At 44.2% G+C, this 18,967-nt stretch overlaps 1 protein-coding gene across 1 annotated transcript in view; it reads right to left on the bottom strand.

Moving 5' to 3' along the window:
• Window positions 1-18,967, bottom strand: part of SRBD1 (S1 RNA binding domain 1) — a 170,669-nt gene that overhangs the window by 142,542 nt on the left and 9,160 nt on the right. The window contains exons 4-9 of the mRNA XM_083433000.1: window positions 17,746-18,084; window positions 15,552-15,718; window positions 13,283-13,400; window positions 11,085-11,223; window positions 8,964-9,060; window positions 7,165-7,300 (exon numbers count right to left, since the gene is read on the bottom strand). Coding sequence (XP_083289126.1) covers window positions 7,165-7,300; window positions 8,964-9,060; window positions 11,085-11,223; window positions 13,283-13,400; window positions 15,552-15,718; window positions 17,746-18,084 — 996 coding nt within the window. The remainder of the gene's footprint in view (window positions 1-7,164; window positions 7,301-8,963; window positions 9,061-11,084; window positions 11,224-13,282; window positions 13,401-15,551; window positions 15,719-17,745; window positions 18,085-18,967) is intronic.

Below are 18,967 nucleotides of genomic sequence, written 5' to 3'. Positions count from 1 at the left end.
GCTCCACAGGATGCTCCAAGTCACATAAACCCAACTAAGCGACTGGGTTGCATGACATCTGGATGGCTGCTAAAATGTATTTAAGTACTTTTCATATATTTAAGTACTTCCCCATCTTTCAGTGTGAGCTGCTCTCAAAGTAACAAAGATTCTCCCCTGCCCTGTTTATACAGGGACAGAGAGAGAGTGTGTGTGCTTCAAGGCTGTGCGGAGATTTAACCAAACTGTTGTCACAATCCCACTTGACCCAAAGATCATCTGAGTACAACCTAAAGGGTCAAAGGAACCAGAAATGATCCCAACCAAGGGACCCATCTCATGGATGTCTCACTTGATAACTACCACCCATCTCTCTGGCCACAACCCAAGCTCTGCCTTGATCCTGGATTCTCCCACTTCATCCCTTGGGCCTCCAAAGCAAAGGCAACAGCAGACCCAGTAGGAAGGCCTAAGTCAGCATAATAATGCCTGTTTGACTGCGACAACAGGATGCCTGGACTAGATAGGCTAATAGCCTGATCCAGAAAGGCTCTTCTTATGTTCTTATGGAATAATAACATTTCCATGAGTTGATAAGTATTCATTTTAACTGTCAGCAAAGGGGGGGAAAACAATGATTGCTATGTACGTGGAAATCCACATGCTCCCGAAAGTTAAGAAAACCATACATTTCCGATACATTAGACGTGCAGAGAAACCATTAAAAAGCTGTTAAAAGTTGACATTCCTGTGTTGCCGTGCATGTTGATGTATGCTACGGGCCCTCAGCCCTGTCACAAGCAAGCTTGCTGTGTCAATCACGAACTTTAATTCAATCACTAGCTAACTCAGACATGTCACATATGTTAAACACAATGGTCTAAAAATGACCTGGGGGCATCGCACCAATTTATATTCCTCAGCTTTCCCTGTGCATGTTGACATACCAGGCCTGACATATCATTGAACAACACAGCAAATAATAAAAATTACATGTGAAATGTTATAGCATCAGGTACCTTGACTGCCAAAGCAAATGCTCTCATGCAGGAATTAGGAGGGTACACATTTCCCGAACAAAAACAAAACACTTTCATGGTTATTCTACACTGGCAAGTGTGTGTGTGTGTCTGTGTGTCTGTGTGAAAGCTAAAACAGCTATCTGGAGTGAAATCAAAATTATGTTTTTCGGCAAACAACTTCATCAGATACAGATATCATTGCTCCTGACTCACAGGGGTTTTTCCCGACCAAGTGCCCTATTTCCAAGCCCCTCCAAACAAACTAGCTTGAAAAACAATGGCTTGAAGAAGAGCATCTTCTCATTAATAGCCAACCCCGATAAGCCAAATTTAGCTTGGAAACTAAGTATCTGTAGAAAAGTAAGCAAGTTGCCATCCCCTTAGGCCAGTGTTAGAAATTAGCCAGGCGCCAGGTGCGTTTTCTACTGGTGTAGATCCAATTGTGACTACAGTGGTGCCTCGCAAGACAAAAAGAATCCGTTCCGCGGGTCTTTTCGTCTTGCGGTTTTTTCGTCTTGCGAAGCAAGCCCATTGACGGAGTAGCGCTATTAGCGCTATTGACATTTTAAGGGCTAAAAACGGCTTTTTAAGGGGTGGGGGATTAGCGGTTTTGCTGCTAAAATGCTTTTAGCAGCTTAGCGATTCAAAATAAGGGGTTTTGGAGCAAAAAAAAACACCATTTTTCGTCTTGCGAAGCAAGCCCATAGGGAAATTCGTCTTGCGAAGCGCCTTTGCAAACGGAAAACCCTTTCGTCTTGCGGGTTTTCCGTCTTGCGAGGCATTCGTCTTGCGGGGCACCACTGTATGTGGAGATTTTTGGGAGCCAGGTTGGCAACCACAGCTTAAACACCTCTGCCTTAGTCCATAGATAATGTCATTTCCATCTCAACTGGGTGTGTTTCTCCTCCTTCCGTACTGGGACAAGTGAATTGTTGTTAAGAGGAAGCTACAGTCAAGTAATGTTGAGATCATAGAATCGTCAAACCATAGCATTGTATGGGACCCCCAGTCCAACACCCTGGCGAACAGACATTCCACTGTGGCGATTTTAACTGATTTTAACTAGGTGGCACTTGGCCCCAAGCTCGTATATCTGAGCTTTCAACATTGCCTTAGGCCTCAGTGAAAAGGGGTTGGTTTCTTCTTTGGTGATCACTCATAGTCAAGTAAGATTGTCTTCCATAAACACGGTTTTAGCAATGAGTCCATAAGTGACTGTGGAGGCCAATTCTTGATCCACACGTCCTTCCACAGTGGGGACACTGGTTCCCGGGCGGGAGTTGATCACGGTGTGGATTTGCCAAGCGTGCCTTCCTCCTAGCACATTTCTCTCTTGCATCCTGAGTTCGAGTGTCTTCAAAGCCCATGGCACCTTTGGTAAAGGCTGTTTTCCAACTGAGGAGCTTGCAGGCCAGCATTTCCCAGTTGTCAGTGTTTACACTACTTTTTTTTTTTTTTTTTTTAGATTTGCCTTGAGACAGTATTTAAACCTCTTTTGTTGACCACAAGCATTACACTTTCCATTTTTCAGTTCGGAATAGAGTAGTTGCTTTGGAAGGCGATCATCAGGCATTCGCACAACATGACCAGCCCAACGAAGCTGATGTTGAAGAATCATTGCTTCAACACTGGTGATCTTTGCTTCTTCCAGTACACTGATATTAGTTCGCCTGTCTTCTCAAGTGATGTGTAAGATTTTTCGGAGGCACTGTTGATGGAATCTTTCGAGAAGTTGGAGATGGCATTTATAAGTGGTCCATGTTTCGCATGCATACAGTTAGGTTGGGAGTACAATAGCTTGGTACACAAGCACTTTGGTTTCCCTGCGAATGTCCCATTGCCTTAGGCCTCAGTGAAAAGGGGTTGGTTTACCCATACAGAAAGCTCTACTTGATCAGGCCAATGGCCCATCGAGTTTACTATCCTGTTCTCACAGTGGTCAAGTGGATGCTTATGGAAAGCCTGCTTATGGGAAGTGGATGTTTATGGGAAGCAGGACTTGAGCACAGCAACATTCTCCCCACCTGTGACTCCAAGCAACTGGTTTTCAAAGGCAAACAACCTCCAGTACTAGACTGGGTGGCCCATCTTTCAGGGGGTTTTTAAGCTGTGATTCCTGCATTGCAGAGTTGGGTCCCTTCTGTAGTGGAAAACGGGCAAGAAAAATCGAGGTGCTGCAGATTTGGCTATGTGCAGGCAACCCTTCCTGCGAGTCCTCACAGGAGCACTCCTGCCCTTGAGAGTGGCCCAGCTGGGGCCTGACTGCCCAGATTAGGAGCCCTAATTGACACAGGTAGTGACTGTGGAGACATCCAGCCCAGCCTGGTTGAGGCAGGTACGAATGGTGCAAAGCAACGTGGTCAAGCAAGGAGAGAATGATGGACCAAATGGTGTGGTTTCCTAAGGCTAGATCTGGTGTATGTGGGTCAAGGTCTGGTGGAGGAATTGTTCCTTTGGGGTTATTGGCCTGATCAAGTAAAGCTTTCTATGTGGGTAAACCAACCCCTTTTCACTGAGGCCTAAGGCAATGGGACATTCGCTGGGAAACCAAAATGCTTGTTTACCAAGCTATTGTGCTACCAACCTTACTGTATGCTTGCGAAACATGGACCACTTACAAACGCCATCTCCAACTTCTCAAAAGATTCCATCAATGGTGCCTCCAAAAAATCTTACACCTTTATATATTTTATATAAAATATATTTTCCCTCATCTACTGACTACCAAGGACCCTTTAAAGAACCTGCAGTGTTGATTGGCAAAGCACCTTCAAACTCTACAATTCTACGTATGATCGCTACAAGAATTTGTTTAAATTTTATACTGTGAGTGGTCGTGCATACGTGGAAAAGTAGGATAAAAATCATCATTAGCAACAACTGGATAACACTGAGAGGAAGCACACCAAGAAAACACAAGGCAAGAGGAGCTTGGAAGGGGATGAATAACAGAGAAGATATGGGCAAAGTGAAGCAAACAACCAGGAGCTGCAGGAGAGAGGAGAGCTGGAGTTCACATATTGATTGGAAGGAACCAGCAAATTTCTGGCTGCCGGCCAGTAGTCCTTGCTTTTTCATGTACAGGCTAGTTTCGAATCACAGCCCTTGTTCAAATAAGCATGCAGCACAGGAAATCCATTTGAAAAGACTCAGGAGAATTCAGGAGGAAGGTGAAACTCAAGGTTAGCAACAAAATCCTCAAATGGCTTTTTCATTTCTTAGCTAACTGAAGGGCGAATAAAAGCACAGCATGGAATCCACACACCACTTCTTCTGAACAACTGCAGATATAACGTTTCCCTTAAAAAGGTTGGGAGAAACCCACTGGCTCATTCACAACCTCTTTCTGTCTCCCGTGCAAATTTTCCCACTCTTTCCTTTTCAGCATTATCCGTAGTGCGGCTAATCTTTGCGCTAATGTGATGAGCTTCAAACCAGAGTCTAAAGCAAGGATTTGAAGCTTGTTTCCAAAACCCTGGTTCAAGGCTAACCCTGGTGAACATTAACTTTGGTGCAGAGGTGACACTGCACTGCGGTTAACACAGCCAAAGGAAGGCAGGAGCTCATGTGGAAAAAAAGAGGAAGAAGAAGCTTGATTTGTTTTGTTTATATATTGCAAGTTGCTTTGAGTTACACCTTGGTGAAAAATCAACTGGTAAATTTAATAAATGAAATAAATTAAAAACCAGTTAAACCAAGCTGGTTCCAGGCTCCAGCGGACTGTCACTTACCCTGTAGTGGAACCTCTCTAACTGGCACCAGGCAGCTGCCATTTTAATTTCCCACCTTGCCCCAAAGCCACACTACCTCAGGGCACTGTGGGAAATGGGCTATGCCCAATTAGCAATGGTGAGCCCTGCTGGGACTCAAGAACCCCATCCGATGACTATGGGAGTGCTCTGTTAACCTTGCCTATGAGACCAGGAAATATTAGATAAGCATTGGGACCCTGTGGTGGTTTAGTCGCAATGCAGGCTTTGAAAAACAGTAGGACTAATTTGGAATTTCTGCAAAACAATAACGAACAACACTTAAATAAATCCCAAAATGCTGATGTTCTTTTTCTTTTTTTTACTTTGACATTGGGAACATTTGGCACAGGATGTATATATAAGTTCACACACACACATATATATATATACACGTATTTTAAAAACCTTCCCTTCTTTCAGGTCACCTTTAACTACAATTATTTAACCTTTTCTGGCCACTTGGGACCAATTTCAGCTGACAGGTTTAACGCCGCATGGCTCAGAGCACTCGTCAATCACAGGGATGTTCTCCAAGCCATTCAGCAGTGCCGCAGTGGCTGACACAGGAGACATGACATCAGACAAGACGTCTGAGGTTAGATTTAGAAGATGGTGGAGCAAAGACTGAACGAACTGGGGCTGAGGGCACAACTCGGAGGAAGGGGGGGTTGGGGGTCAAAGCGACGGAGAGCAAAGTAAGCCTTCCAAACTCCTGCCGGTCCCAGGAGGAAATGATTAAATGCTTCATTCTTCCTCAGCCACTGTCCCGGAATAACAAGGCATGTTCCCTTGTATCTCTGGAGAAACAGTTTGTTCATACTAAAAGGTCTGCTGCAAATCTTTCCATTGGGCTAATCCGTAATGACCTTGACTCGGTCCAGCTGCCCTCCGCCATCTGTTCAAGGGCAGCAAAGTGCAGGTGGGAAGGAGGGGGGAGGCACAAAAAGAGGCTTGCAAGGATCAGACCAAATGCCAGTGTAGTCCGGTACCCTGTTCTCATGGTAGCCAGTCAGATGTCAGTGGGACCAGAGTTCAACAACGTCTCTCCTTGCTTGTGATTCGCAGCAGCCGGTATTCAGAAACATACGGTTTCCAACAGCAAAAGTGCGAAAACATAGCCACTGAGAGACACATTCACAGAGGCTAAGGCAGCGGAGATAGCTCAGTTGGGGAAGCATGAGACTCTTAATCAGGGACATGGATTCGAGCCCCACGTAGCGCACAAGATTCCTGCATTATAGAGGTTAGATTAGATTGGCCCATCAGGCTGCCTTCCCACAATTCTACGATTCACTAAAATCATCCAAGATGGTGACCGTCACTTGCAGGAGCGAATTTGACATTTTAAGGCCTGTGTGCAGAAGAACTTCAAAATCTTCCTCTCACAGTGGGAGCCAGTGTGGTGTAGTGGTTAAGAGTGGTAGTCTCGTAATCTGGGGAACCGGGTTCGCGTCTCCGCTCCTCCACATGCAGCTGCTGGGTGACCTTGGGCTAGTCACACTTCTCTGAAGTCTCTCAGCCCCACTCACCTCACAGAGTGCTTGTTGTGGGGGAGGAAGGGAAAGGAGAATGTTAGCCGCTTTGAGACTCCTGAAGGGGAGTGATAAAGTGGGATATCAAATCCAAACTCTTCTTCTTCTTCCCTTGTTCGTTTGTTTCAACAATTTGCATGCTACTTAATCACAGTTGTCTCTAAGTAGTGTAGCGTTCAGATTTATTTTTTTTAAAGCCCTCAGTAAGAACTGGAAGTTCAACGGTGGGGAGAGGGGAGCTGTCTGCCTTCAACTGGAGGGGAGTTTCACGAAATTGGGCCCACCATTTTGAATGCATGGCTCCTTGTAGATAGGAATCGTGTGTACAGGCCAGTAGGGAATCACCAAGAACAGCTCCCCCGAAGACCTCTGTGAGGTCTAGGAGATAAGGCTGCCCCCCTGAGGTATCCTGGGCCCAAGTTTACAGGGCCTTGTGAATTAATAAATGAACCCTGAACCCAGTCCAGTAGCTTCTGATCACTGGAGTTATGTGCTGGCAACCATCTGCTCCCATCAACAGTCTAGTCACGGTGCTTTGCACCAGATGGTGCCTCTGTGTCAGGCACAAAGACAGCCACCACAGATCACCTGCAAAAAACCAAGCTTTGAGTTTACCTCTGCATGGATCACCATAGCCAGATTATCCCTGTCCAAGAACAGCCATAGTTAGCGTACCAGCCAAAGCTGATAAAAGGCACTAAGGCTATCTGAGCTTCCAGTCATGAGGAGCACCCCCAAAGTCCGAACCTCTTCTTCCCAAGAGAGTGCACCCCCTTCGTTGCACTGCTTTCAAGGTTTTGTGCTGCTAAATGGTCTACGAATTTGTTTAACAGATAAATAATATTCTATGGAGCGGAGGGGCGATCATTAAGCACCTACCTGGTGATGCTGAATATTCTTTATATTGCAAGAAAAATTCTGGTACAGGTGAAACTTGTTGACATCTTTTTCATTGGCCTTTTTCGAGGTCACTTTTGCCAAGGATGACTGAATACAAATGTACTTTCTTTGGCATCTATATTTAAAAAAAAAAAAAATTGAACAGAATTCGAATAGAAGTCATGCTAATGTCATTACAAGGACTGATAGTGACTTGCCCGTTATTATCATACTATGTTTTAACAAAACAAATGATTTTCAGAATTAAGGAAGTATCCCAATAGCACAGCAAGACAGAGCAGAAAATGACAGAGGCTCTTGGGCTTGGGTCTTCCAAAAGAACAGGATGTTGCACTAGATGGGCCTTTGGCCTCATCCAGCAGGGCTCTTTGCATGCTCATATGCCAAGCGGCCAAAGATGGAATCTGCTACTTTGGCTGCAAGCAACCCCAGCGTCCATGCCCCGATTCAGGATTCTGCTTTGATCCTTCCTGTTCACTGTTGGGCCACAATGGATTCCAGTTCCATGGATTTCGCCCCCCCCCCCCCCGGATGACCAAGGTCTGATTCATATGGAGTAACATTCGCTTCATGCAACATGCAAATCTGGAGCACTGGTGCTGGGCTTCCCTATATTCTTCTAAGCACACAAATGCCTGGATAGCTCTGCACATGAAATCCCTGGTTTATGCAGAAGATGAAAACCAGCTGGATCACATCAGAGGTCCACGGGGGCCTCCCTTTTGCCTGCCCTGAACCACACTCCAGTGCCACCCTCCTTGTAAAGGACAGGACTTGGGAGCTCACTCAGTGCTGCTACACAACTGTCTGCAGGTGGTATGCTGGCATAATAATAATAATAATAATAATAATAATAATAATAATAATAATAATAAATTTTATTTATACCCCGCCCTCCCCAGCCAAGACCAGTCTCAGGGCGGCTGACACCAGGTATAAAAACAATTGATTGAAACACAACTTAAAAACAAGATTAAAATGCAACATTAAAACATTAAAATGCAGCCTCATTTCAGTAGGAACTCAAATCAAAAACTTTTTTTTGGATGTAAACGGCAAGTCTTCACCAAGGCCAACTATCCAGACTGGTCCTACGTGGGCCAGAAAAAAGCTAGGGAAGTCCCCAAATAGGAGTTCCATCACAGAAGGAGAAAGGAAAAAGGAAAGAGGGGGAGGGGATCAAGTTGATTCCAAGCCAAAGGCCAGGCGGTACAACTCTGTCTTACAGGCCCTGCGGAAAGAAATCAGATCCTGCAGGGCCCTGGTCTCATGAGACAGAGCGTTCCACCAGGCCGGAGCCAGTGCTGAAAAGGCCCTGGCTCTAGTTGAGGCTAATCTAATTTCCTTAGGGCCCAGGACCTCTAAGCTGTTACTATTTATGGACCTTAAGTCCTCCATGGGGCATACCAGGAGAGGTGGTTCCATAGATACGAAGGTCCTAGGCCGTGAAGGGCTTTAAAGGGCTTTAATGTGGCCAAACAGGAAGGGCCTTAGCTGTGCAGTAGAGCACCTGCTTTCTTTGCAGATCTTCAAACTCTGGGTTCTCCAGGTAGGGCTGGGAGAAGCCCCTGTCTGAAACCCTGAAGAACTGTTGCCAGATGGTCTACAAGACAGCTTCCTATGTACCTAAGGAGTGTTGTTTTCCACCTGAATCCATATCTGATGAACCCCTTCCACTGTGCCTATGAAGACAGTCAGAAATGAATGCATAAAAGCTGCAAAATAAGAATTCAAGTGGCCTATGATAAAAGCAAACTGCCTGTAACAACGGCACTTACAGATCTCTGATGAAATCCAGCGTCTCTTTATCTTTAGCAATCATGTCAGCCAAGATGTGCTGCACTCCAGATTTTACCTCCTCAACCGTGGAAAGACCTGGAAGAAAATATATTTGAGCCTTGTGCTATTCATTTCATTCCTATATTTTATGCCCTGATAACGTCCACAACACTGTGGATGTGCTCCAACATTTAGGAGCTATATTTAACTATCAGTCCTGAGTAGGGATAATTTGAGGAGCCTTACTTTGCTGGACACTGTCTAACAGATTCAAATTTAGAACCTGTGCTTTAAAAAATGCTCAATTAATCTTTTTTTTAAAAAAAAAACCAAGAAGAAAAACTTCTCCACAGATGAACTAGAAAAAAGTATTTACTAGCTTCTCTATAAGAATAATATAAAAACCAGCCCGTTTTATTGTCTAATATTGCCCCCTACAGATTTATCTATAATTACACTAGGAGACACATAGCTAGATATAGTTGCAAGCTTTCGGTTTTAAAATTGATGTGATTTTCAGCATGTCTTGGTATTAATTTTTTAGAAGGGTAAGAAAGGATATTTTCTTCCTTCTTGTATTGTGATTGGATGAAAAGTCTTCATATTATGTGAGTTTTTACTGGTATGGGCGGGTGTTTATTTTATGGCGTATCTGCATTTTAAATCTTTGCAAGTCACTTTGAAAGACAGATACATTCAATCAATAATAAAATATACAGAATTTGTGATTTAACAGGAGACTTAAAAAAAAACCAACCACATTTCAATAGCAATTTTCTCCTCTTCAAAAGCAGAATATTATTCCCATCCAATACTGCAATACTTCCCATTCATTTCTTTTTATCTGCCTCTGAAATTAATAGGGGCCTTATTCTTTGTATGTTCTGTTTTAGCAGGTCTGTGAGAATACAATAGATGGTCGACTGGTGTTTTATTTATTATTACTGTATTATTATTGCAGTTATACCCACTGCCTAGTGGGACATCTTCAGGAGAAGAAAAGGAGGAAACCCTACACAAATCCACAGTGGAGTCCCTAAGATGGTTGGGTGGCATCTTGTATGCCTCCTTCTGGCAACTCCTGCAGCCAAGCTGGTGCCAAATGTATTACTCTGCTTTACTTTGGACCATGTCAGTAAGGAGCTTGTCGCCTGGGCAGCCCAGTCCTGTTTTTGCTAACGCAGCAAAAACAATGTGGGAGGCAGCAGTTGCAAGTTACCGGTCTCTGCAGCCACAGCAGGTGCTGTGATTCTTCAGCAGTTTGATTTTTTTAATTTTTATTTTATTTAACATAATTGTTACAAAATATAGCAAATACATACATACATATATACAGTGGTGCCTCGCAAGACGAAAAGAATCCGTTCCGCGAGTCTCTTCGTCTAGCAGTCTTTTCGTCTTGCGAAGCAAGCCCATTAGCGGATTACTGCTATTAGCGGTTTAGCGGCTATTAAAGGCTTAAGGGATTAGCGGATAAGCTGTTAAAAGGCTATTAGCAGCTTAGTGCCTTAGAAAAAGGGGGTGGGGAGCGAAAAAAATCGCAAGAATCACAAGACATTTTCGTCTTGCGAAGTAAGCCCATAGAGAAATTCGTCCTGCGAAGCACCTCCAAAACGGAAAACCCTTTCGTCTAGCGGGTTTTCCGTCTTGCGAGGCATTCGTCTTGCGGGGCACCACTGTATTTCAAATAAGCACATATATATGAAAAAAGGAACAAAATAAAAAAGAAGAAAAAACAAAGAGAAACGAAAAAGAAAAGTTGGAAGAATTTCTTCCAAATTTATTCTACAAATATCTACAAATATTGAGATATTGAGGTTCTTCAGCAGTTTGATTTCACCCCTAGAAGCACACTCCATTGCCTCTTGAGGCAGATGTATTTTTTAAATATAAATCTGTATACCACCTTTTCCTCCAATCAGATCATGGTTCTCTTACGCCCCATTTTATCCTAGCAACAACCCAGTGAGGCAGGTTAGGCTGAGAGATGGTGGCTGGCCCAAGGTCACCCAATAAGCTTCACAGCCAAGTGAGGAATTAAACCATTGTCTCCTAGGTCCTAGTCTGACACTCTAACCACCGCACAACACTCTCTGCTTCAGTATAAAGGACGTCCTTACCTTCAACACTGGACTTGACATAAGAGTGTAGGTTGAGTTCTCTCGGGTTCTCAATGAGCAAATTTGCAGCATGGTCTAATCCCAGTTGCCTGGCTCTTTGTGCTTTTGTTCCTTTGCTTCCCGTTTTATACGGCGCATACTAGGATAGAGAACAGAGGCTGGATGTAAAATGCATGTGGCTCCACACTCTACAGAATATCGCAGAGCGTTGGTGACTTCAAGGCTGGATTACTGCATTGTGCTCTATGTAGTGCTTCCCTTGCCCTCAATCTGGAAGCTGTAGCTAAGTTCAGAATGCTGCAGCATAGTTGCTGACAGGAGTGAGACCCTGTCAGTCTCTGCACAGAGATCAGCACTGGTTGCACATTTGCTACGGGGCCATGTTCAAGATGTTGGCATCCTAACAGCTTGGGAACAGCTTGTTCATGTGATCGCCTGACCCCACATATGCCCAGTCTGCCCCTTCAGTCTGTGGAACTAGCACTATTATAGGAGTCACATAACATTTGTTCGACACCTGGTTAAAACATTTTTGTTTAGGCAAGCCTACCCAGACACACATATAGGTTATGTGTATTTCTATGTGTTATGTGTTTTCTAAGCTAGTGTTAATCTTAATAATCTTTTGGAGATTTTAATACTTGTTTTAAATGAATGATATCAGTATTTTATTTTACACTTTTGTAAACCACCTAGAAAGTATTTTTTAACAATCAAATTGTATATAAATTTTGTTAAAGAAAATATTTAAAAGGGCAGTGACAAAAAAACAGGCATTTTCTGCCATTGGCCCTACAATCTGAATGCCCTTCACTCCACCATATTATTATTTTTTAATATTATTATTATTAAAATTGGTACACCACCTTTCATCCATTGATCTCAGGGCAGTTCACTGCTTATGACAATATAAAAACCACAGAAAAAATTGTGAAGCAGCAACCATCAGTTACTTCAGATCCTTGTACAGACTCATATTGTTGCGCAGGATTTGCCTACCTTGACCCATAAGACAGGACCTTGTTTTATACAACTAAATCCCCTGAATTCCTGTTTTGTTTGTTTATTGCAGGTTTACACTGCATTTTTGTTTCAGCTATAGTTATATATAATATATAGATAGTTATATATAAATATGGGATGCGGGTGGCGCTGTGGGTTAAACCACAGAGCCTTGGACTTGCCGATCAGAAGGTCGGCGGTTCAAATCCCCGCAACAGGGTGAGCTCCCATTGCTCGGTTCCTGCTCCTAGCAGTTTGAAAGCATGTCAAAGTACAAGTAGTTAAATAGGTACCGCTCTGGCGGGAAGGTAAACGGTGTTTCCGTGCGCTGCTCTGGTTCGCCAGAAGCGGCTTAGTCATGCTGGCCACATGACCCAGAAGCTGTACGCCGGCTCCTCGGCCAATAAAGCGAGATGAGTGCCTCAACCCCAGAGTCCGCCACAACTGGACCTAATGGTCAGGGGTCCCTTTACCTTTATATGTAAATATATATATTGTTATACAATGAAACCTCGGTTTTCAAACGTCTCGGCTGCTGAACGTTTCGGAAGCCAAACGCTGAAAACCCGGAAGTGAATGCTTCTGTTTTCGAACGCACCTCAGAAATTGAACGGCTTCTGAGGTGCGTTTCTCAGTTTTCTCCATTCATTTTGCCAACAGCCCTTTGATCCTCGGTTTTTGAATGTTTCGGAAGTTGAATGGACTTCCGGAACGGATTACATTTGAAAACCAAGGTTCCACTGTATATTTTTGTTTCACTTATATATATGTGTGTGTGTGTGTGTGTGTGTGTGGAGAGGGGGGCACACCAGCTGGATATTTTTATGTATCAATTCATATATTTTTTTTCTGCCACCAATTCTCATTATCTTTTTGCACTTTACAAGGAGCGTTCAAAGCAAAAATCACAAGAGGTACGCAGAATGCTTTGAATAACAATTCTATGAAAAAGGACACTCTGAGCCTTATAAAAACATTCTTCTAGACAATGTTGAGTCAGATGGTTTGACTTGGCATAAGGCATTCTTCCTATGTTCCAAATTGAGAATGCACCCTAGTATTCACCCCCATAATCCTCTGCAATGAGGAAGAGGTTCTCAGAAGACAAAACATTTGTGGATAGGGGCATGGATGTTTGATGAAACACTGCTTTAAAAGAATCTAATGGATTTACATTTTAAAAAGAAGATACTAACCACGTGGTCCAACTCCTCCAAGGTTCTGCAGTTTAATAAAGCCGTCAAAAGGCTTTCCGAGAGTTTTCCTTCTTTCTTAAGCTTCTGGATCGAAGCATGAACTTTTTTCGCGACAGTCCTAAGATTAAAAAGCAAAGGAGGCGAATGTCATACCAATGAATGCACATGTAGACACACCACTCCTAATTCTGCAGGCATCTCCTAGTGTGAAGAAAGAAATTTGTGTGGACTATGCGACTGCAAAGGACGTAGAGTCTTACATTTACATAGTGTCCCACTTCATCGACAGAAAGGGCAACTTCCCAAGCCAAGGCAATGTGTCCATCAAACTGTCTCGAACTGGAGCTAATTCATTCAGCTCCACCAAAACTTTGGAGTGGACTGTGGCATCTCAGACAGGTTCTGCAATCCACCCTGGACAAACTGGCAGTGGGCAAGCCAGCTCCTTAGATATTAATGCATTTCCTATATTATATCTCTCCCAACCTAAAGGCCTGTAGGAAGGCAATGTACCAGAACATCCTTCTAGGCAGCCTTTCTCAACCTGTGGGTCCCCAGATGTTGTTGGACTACAACTCCCATCACGCCTAGCTAGCAAGGCCAGAGCTAAGGGATGATGGGAGTTGTAGTCCAACGACATCTGGGATCCACAGGTTGAGAACCACTTTTAGAGCATTGGGAAAGGGCCACAGCGCAGTGGTAGAGCAACTGGTTTGCATGCAAAAGGTCTCAGGTTAGGTCTTCAGCATCTCCAGGAAAGGTTAGGAGAGATGCCTTCCTAAAACCCTGGAGAACCTCTGTCAGTCAGTGTAGAGAATACTGAACTAGATGGCTGACAGCCTCCCATGTAGCTTCTGCTCACCTGAAAACAAGTTCTAGTTTTAGGGGAGGCACCTCTTTTACTAGAAACCAATTCCCTTAGTAATGTTTCTTAGACATACATTTGTGTCGCCTAGAAAACTTGGACAAGGTTTTTTCATTTTTTATAAATTCATGATGATGATGATTAATTCAGAATGCAGCAGCTAGACTGGTGACTAGGAATGGCTGCCGAGACCATATAACATTGGTCCTGAAAGATCTAAGACTGGTTCCAAGGATGTTTCCGAGCACAATTCAAAGCGTTGGTGTTGACCTTTAAAGCCATAAATGGCCTCAGCCCCGTATACCTGAATGAGTGTGTCCACCCCCATTGCTCAGCTGAGGTCCAGCGCCGAGGGCCTTCTGGTGGTTCCCTCACTGCGAGAAGTGAGGTTACAGGGAACCAGGCAGAGGGCCTTCTCGGTAGTGGCGCCCGTCCTGTGGAACGCCCTCCCATCAGATGTTAAGGAAATAAACAACTATCTGACTTTTAGAAGAGATCTGAAGGCAGCCCTGTTTAGGGAAGTTTTTAATGTTTGATGTTTTGTCATGATTTTAATATTCTTTTGGGAGCCGCCCAGAGTGGCTGGGGGAACCCAGCCAGATGGGCAGGGATAAATAATAAATTATTATTGTTGTTATTATAAGCATTTAAATACTCTAAACAATTTAGGCTCAAAATATCTGAAAGGCCATGTCCTTCTCTACAGACCCTCTCAGCAGAAGGGGCCCTCTCCCTAATTCCACCACTCTTGTGGTGAGGGCAAGAGAGGATATTCTCTATGGTAGCCCATAAGTTGTGGAATTCCCGCCCCACAAAAGTGTGTTTGGTACCTTCACTATACAGCTTTCAGTGACCAAGGCCTACCCGATTCCTATGACTGCAATCTGTTTTGATTGTTTCTAATTTTAAACGGTTGCAACCACCTGCCTTGCCCTGGGACCTGCAAGTGAAGGGCATGCCATAATTTAAAACTTATTATTATTACAGTGGTGCCCCGCAAGACGAATGCCTCGCAAGACGGAAAACCCGCTAGACGAAAGGGTTTTCCGTTTTGGAGGTGCTTCGCAGGACAAATTTGCTATGGGCTTGCTTCGCAAGATGAAAATGTCTTGCGATTCCTGGGGTTTTTTTTTCGCTCCCCACCCCCTTTTTCTAAGGCACTAAGCTGCTAATAGCCTTTTAGCAGCTAATCCGCTAATCCCTTATGCCTTTAATAGCCGCTAATAGCCGCTAAACCACTAATAGCACTAATCCGCTAATGGGCTTGCTTCGCAAGACGAAAAAACCGCTAGGCGAAGAGACTCACGGAACGGATTCTTTTCGTCTTGCGAGGCACCACTGTATTGACTTTTTATGTGTCCTCTGTCCCTTTCCACTGCCACCACCCTCCACCCCACGGCATACTGTAGTTCCTCCAGTGTCTGCTGCACTTCACGCAATGCATCGGCCTCCATGTTGTTTATAAGCTCTTTCCGATACCGGGCAATGAAAGGAATAGTATTGTCGTCGTTGAAGAGGCGGATTATGTTCGCACACACCCATTCTTCAACGCCAGTCCTTTGCGACAAGACCTGAAACAGTAAATAAGAAGTCCAGCAAGTCAATTGGGATTCTCACAAAAGAGGGTAGTTGTTGTTGTAGTGTGGTACCTTGGTAGTCAAACGCCTCAGTTGTCGAACAAATCAGCTCCCGAACGTCGCAAAACCGGAAGTGAATGTTCCGGTTTGTGAACGTTTTTTGGAAGCTGAACGTCCGGCGTAGCTTCAGACTGGCTGCAGGAAGCTCCTGCAGCCAATCGGAAGCCACGCCTTGGTTTTCAAACCGTTTCCGGAGTCGAACGAACTCCCAGAACGGATTAAATCCGAGAATCAAGGTATGACTGTATAAGCTTGTTAGGCCAGTACAGTGGTGCCTCTAGTTACGAACTTAATTTGTTCCAGAGGTCTGTTCTTAACCTGAAACTGTTCTTAACTAGAGGCGTGCGTTCGCTAACGGGGCCTCTTGCTGCCGCTACGCCGCCGGCACACGATTTCCGTTCTCATCCTGGGGCAAAGTTCTCAACTCGAGGTAACTCTTCCCAGTTAGCGGAGTTTGCAACCTGAAGCTTTTGTAACCTGAGGCGTTTGTAACGTGAAGTACCACGGTACTGTGTGGGAGAGGGCAGGCTGCGGTGAGGCAACAGAGGCAAAAGAGCTCCTTCTCTTTTCTCCTGGCAGTGAAGAATAAGCCTGGCAATCCCCGCCCCCCGCCCCCAAAAAATCTCAATCTCCGGCAGCCAAGGCCAGCTCACCAAGGAGGCAAGGTGAGGCAATGTCCTCATGGCAGCAGGCTCCACGCAGCTGGGAGGGCTGACAGATCTGGCCTCTGGCAAGCACACCTCTTGCCACCTCCTGCCACACCCTCCCATCAGATGTCAAGGAAATAAACAACTATTTGACTTTTAGAAGACATCTGAAGGCAGTCCTGTTTAGGGAAGTTCATAATGTTTGATGTCTTTATCATACAGTGGTACCTCAGGTTACATACGCTTCAGGTTACATATGCTTCAGGTTACAGACTCCGCTAACCCAGAAATAGTGCTTCAGGTTAAGAACTTTGCTTCAGGATGAGAACAGAAATCGTGCTTCAGCGGCACGGCAGCAGCAGGAGGCCCCATTAGCTAAAGTGGTGCTTCAGGTTAAGAACAGTTTCAGGTTAAGAACGGACCTCCGGAACAAATTAAGTACTTAAACCTGAAGTACCACTGTATTCTGTTGGGAGCCAGATGGACAGGGTATAAATAAATTTATATTTGTTTGTTTGTTTGTTTTTGTTATTGAAGCCATGTTGATTTCTTCTTGTTTTTAAATCAAATACCTCCAAAATTACCTCAGAGCAACTAATGCTTAAAAAGAAATGGGGACATAGGAAACAACTGCCTTATATAGAGTCAGCTCATTGGGTCAATTCACCCCAGATGTGTCTACACTGAATGGCAGCATCTCTCCAAAGTTTCAGGCCGGGGCCAATCTTGAGCCGTACCTGGAGATGCCAGGGATTCAATCTAGGATTTTCTGCATGCAAAGCAGATGCTCTATCACTGAGTTACATCCATTCCAAATATAAAATACTGGGAATGAGAATTAACTGCCTATAAAACTGCTGTACTTCTTTTATGAATAAGATTAAAAACCTGTAAACCAGAATGAAGGTGAACAAGATACACCGTTCTTTTTCAATTTTTCATTATCTCCCTACCTGTGGAGTTTGTAACACCAAGTTCAATAGTTTGAAAAACAGAAACCTCCTATCCCACCCTGTCATTCTGTTCACAAATATCTGAATGACCTCTTTTAGATATTCCCTCATGAAACCCAACACTAATTGTAACCTTCCTGCACCGTTGCTTTCGCTCAGGGTAGGTTCTCATTAGAAGAAGGGAAAGTATGCAATTTATTTTATAAAAATAAATAAAGGCTAATTTGCTTCCTGGAATACATCCAGCACTGCTATTATATACAGCAGAAACCAAATTTATGCCTCGGTCCAGACCACAGGCTTTCTTTATGCTGCAACAGGTTTATATGAGCTTTGTTATGAAAGGGAAAAGATCTCATACCTGCACAATGTCCCAGTTCATTTTATGGTCTTCGTCCAATCTGGCACTCGCTGCACATTTCACAGGCTTTCCCTGAGGACATGTGGCTGATTTTGATTTTTTTAAAGGAGGCTCGTCGAATGTAAAATCTTCTTCCGACTCTTCCGACTTCACTTTTCGTTTCGTTGCGGCGGCACTTGTGGAGGGTCCTTCAGCGTTCTCCAGGCTGTGGGCCAGGCGCCCTTTCACAGGGAGCTTTTCGGCTGCGGATCTCGGCTTGACATCTTCCTCTTCCTTAGGCTGCAGCAGGTGAAAGGCACCTTCGTTCCCTCCAGGAGCAGCAATAGGCACCGATGTGTCCTGCCCAAGCCACCAAAAACACATTTAGAAAGCACATTGATAAAAAATAAGAGAGATTAAACACACAGACATTGCCCGGCCTAGTCACATGATGACACCAGTTTCAGCCTCCCTCCAAGAGTCATAAACGGATATGCTGGAAGCCGCTTTGGAAGTACAACTGTAGGGTTCTGGCCATTCCATAAGCATAACCTCAGAACAAAAATGCATCACTAATAATAATAATAATAATAATAATAAATTATTATTTGTACCCCACCCAATTGGCTGGGTTTCCCCAGCCACTCTGGGCGGCTTCCAACAAAGATTAAAATACATTAAAATGTCACACATTAAAAACCTCCCTGAACAGGTCTGCCTTCAGATGTCTTCTAAATTTCAGGTAGTTGTTTATCTCTTTGAAATCTGATGGGTGGGTGCCACTACCGAGAAGGCCCTCTGCCTGGTTCCCCGTAGCTTTGCTTCTCGCAATGAGGGAACCGCCAGAAGGCCCTCAGCACTGGACCTCAGCATCCGGGCAGAACGATGGGAGTGGAGATGCTCCTTCAGGTATACTGGGCCGAGGCCGTTTAGGGCTTTAAAGGTCAACGCCAACACTTTGAATTGTGCTCACTAAGTGAATGTAACTTTGTTTTTAAGTTGTTTGAGTTTAAGTTCTGCGAGGTAAAGCTTTTGAACCATATTTTTAGACAGAATTTTTTTTTTCAATACAAGACTCAGTTTTGTTAATCTACAGCACGCACGTCCAACTCCCAAGAGACTGCAATCTACTCCCAGTATTTAAAAAAATCTACCCATTGTCATTGGCAAGAACTTGTTTGGGGGAGCTTTGCCGAGAGTTATTGAGCGGCGGCAATGAACCTAGCACCGGTGCGCATGAACA

This window comes from Podarcis tiliguerta (assembly GCF_965153285.1).
Source record: "Podarcis tiliguerta genome assembly, chromosome: 3".
Taxonomy (NCBI): Eukaryota; Metazoa; Chordata; class Lepidosauria; order Squamata; family Lacertidae; genus Podarcis; species Podarcis tiliguerta.
Note: the sequence above shows the minus strand (reverse complement) of the source record. Positions and strands in the feature narration are given on the sequence as shown.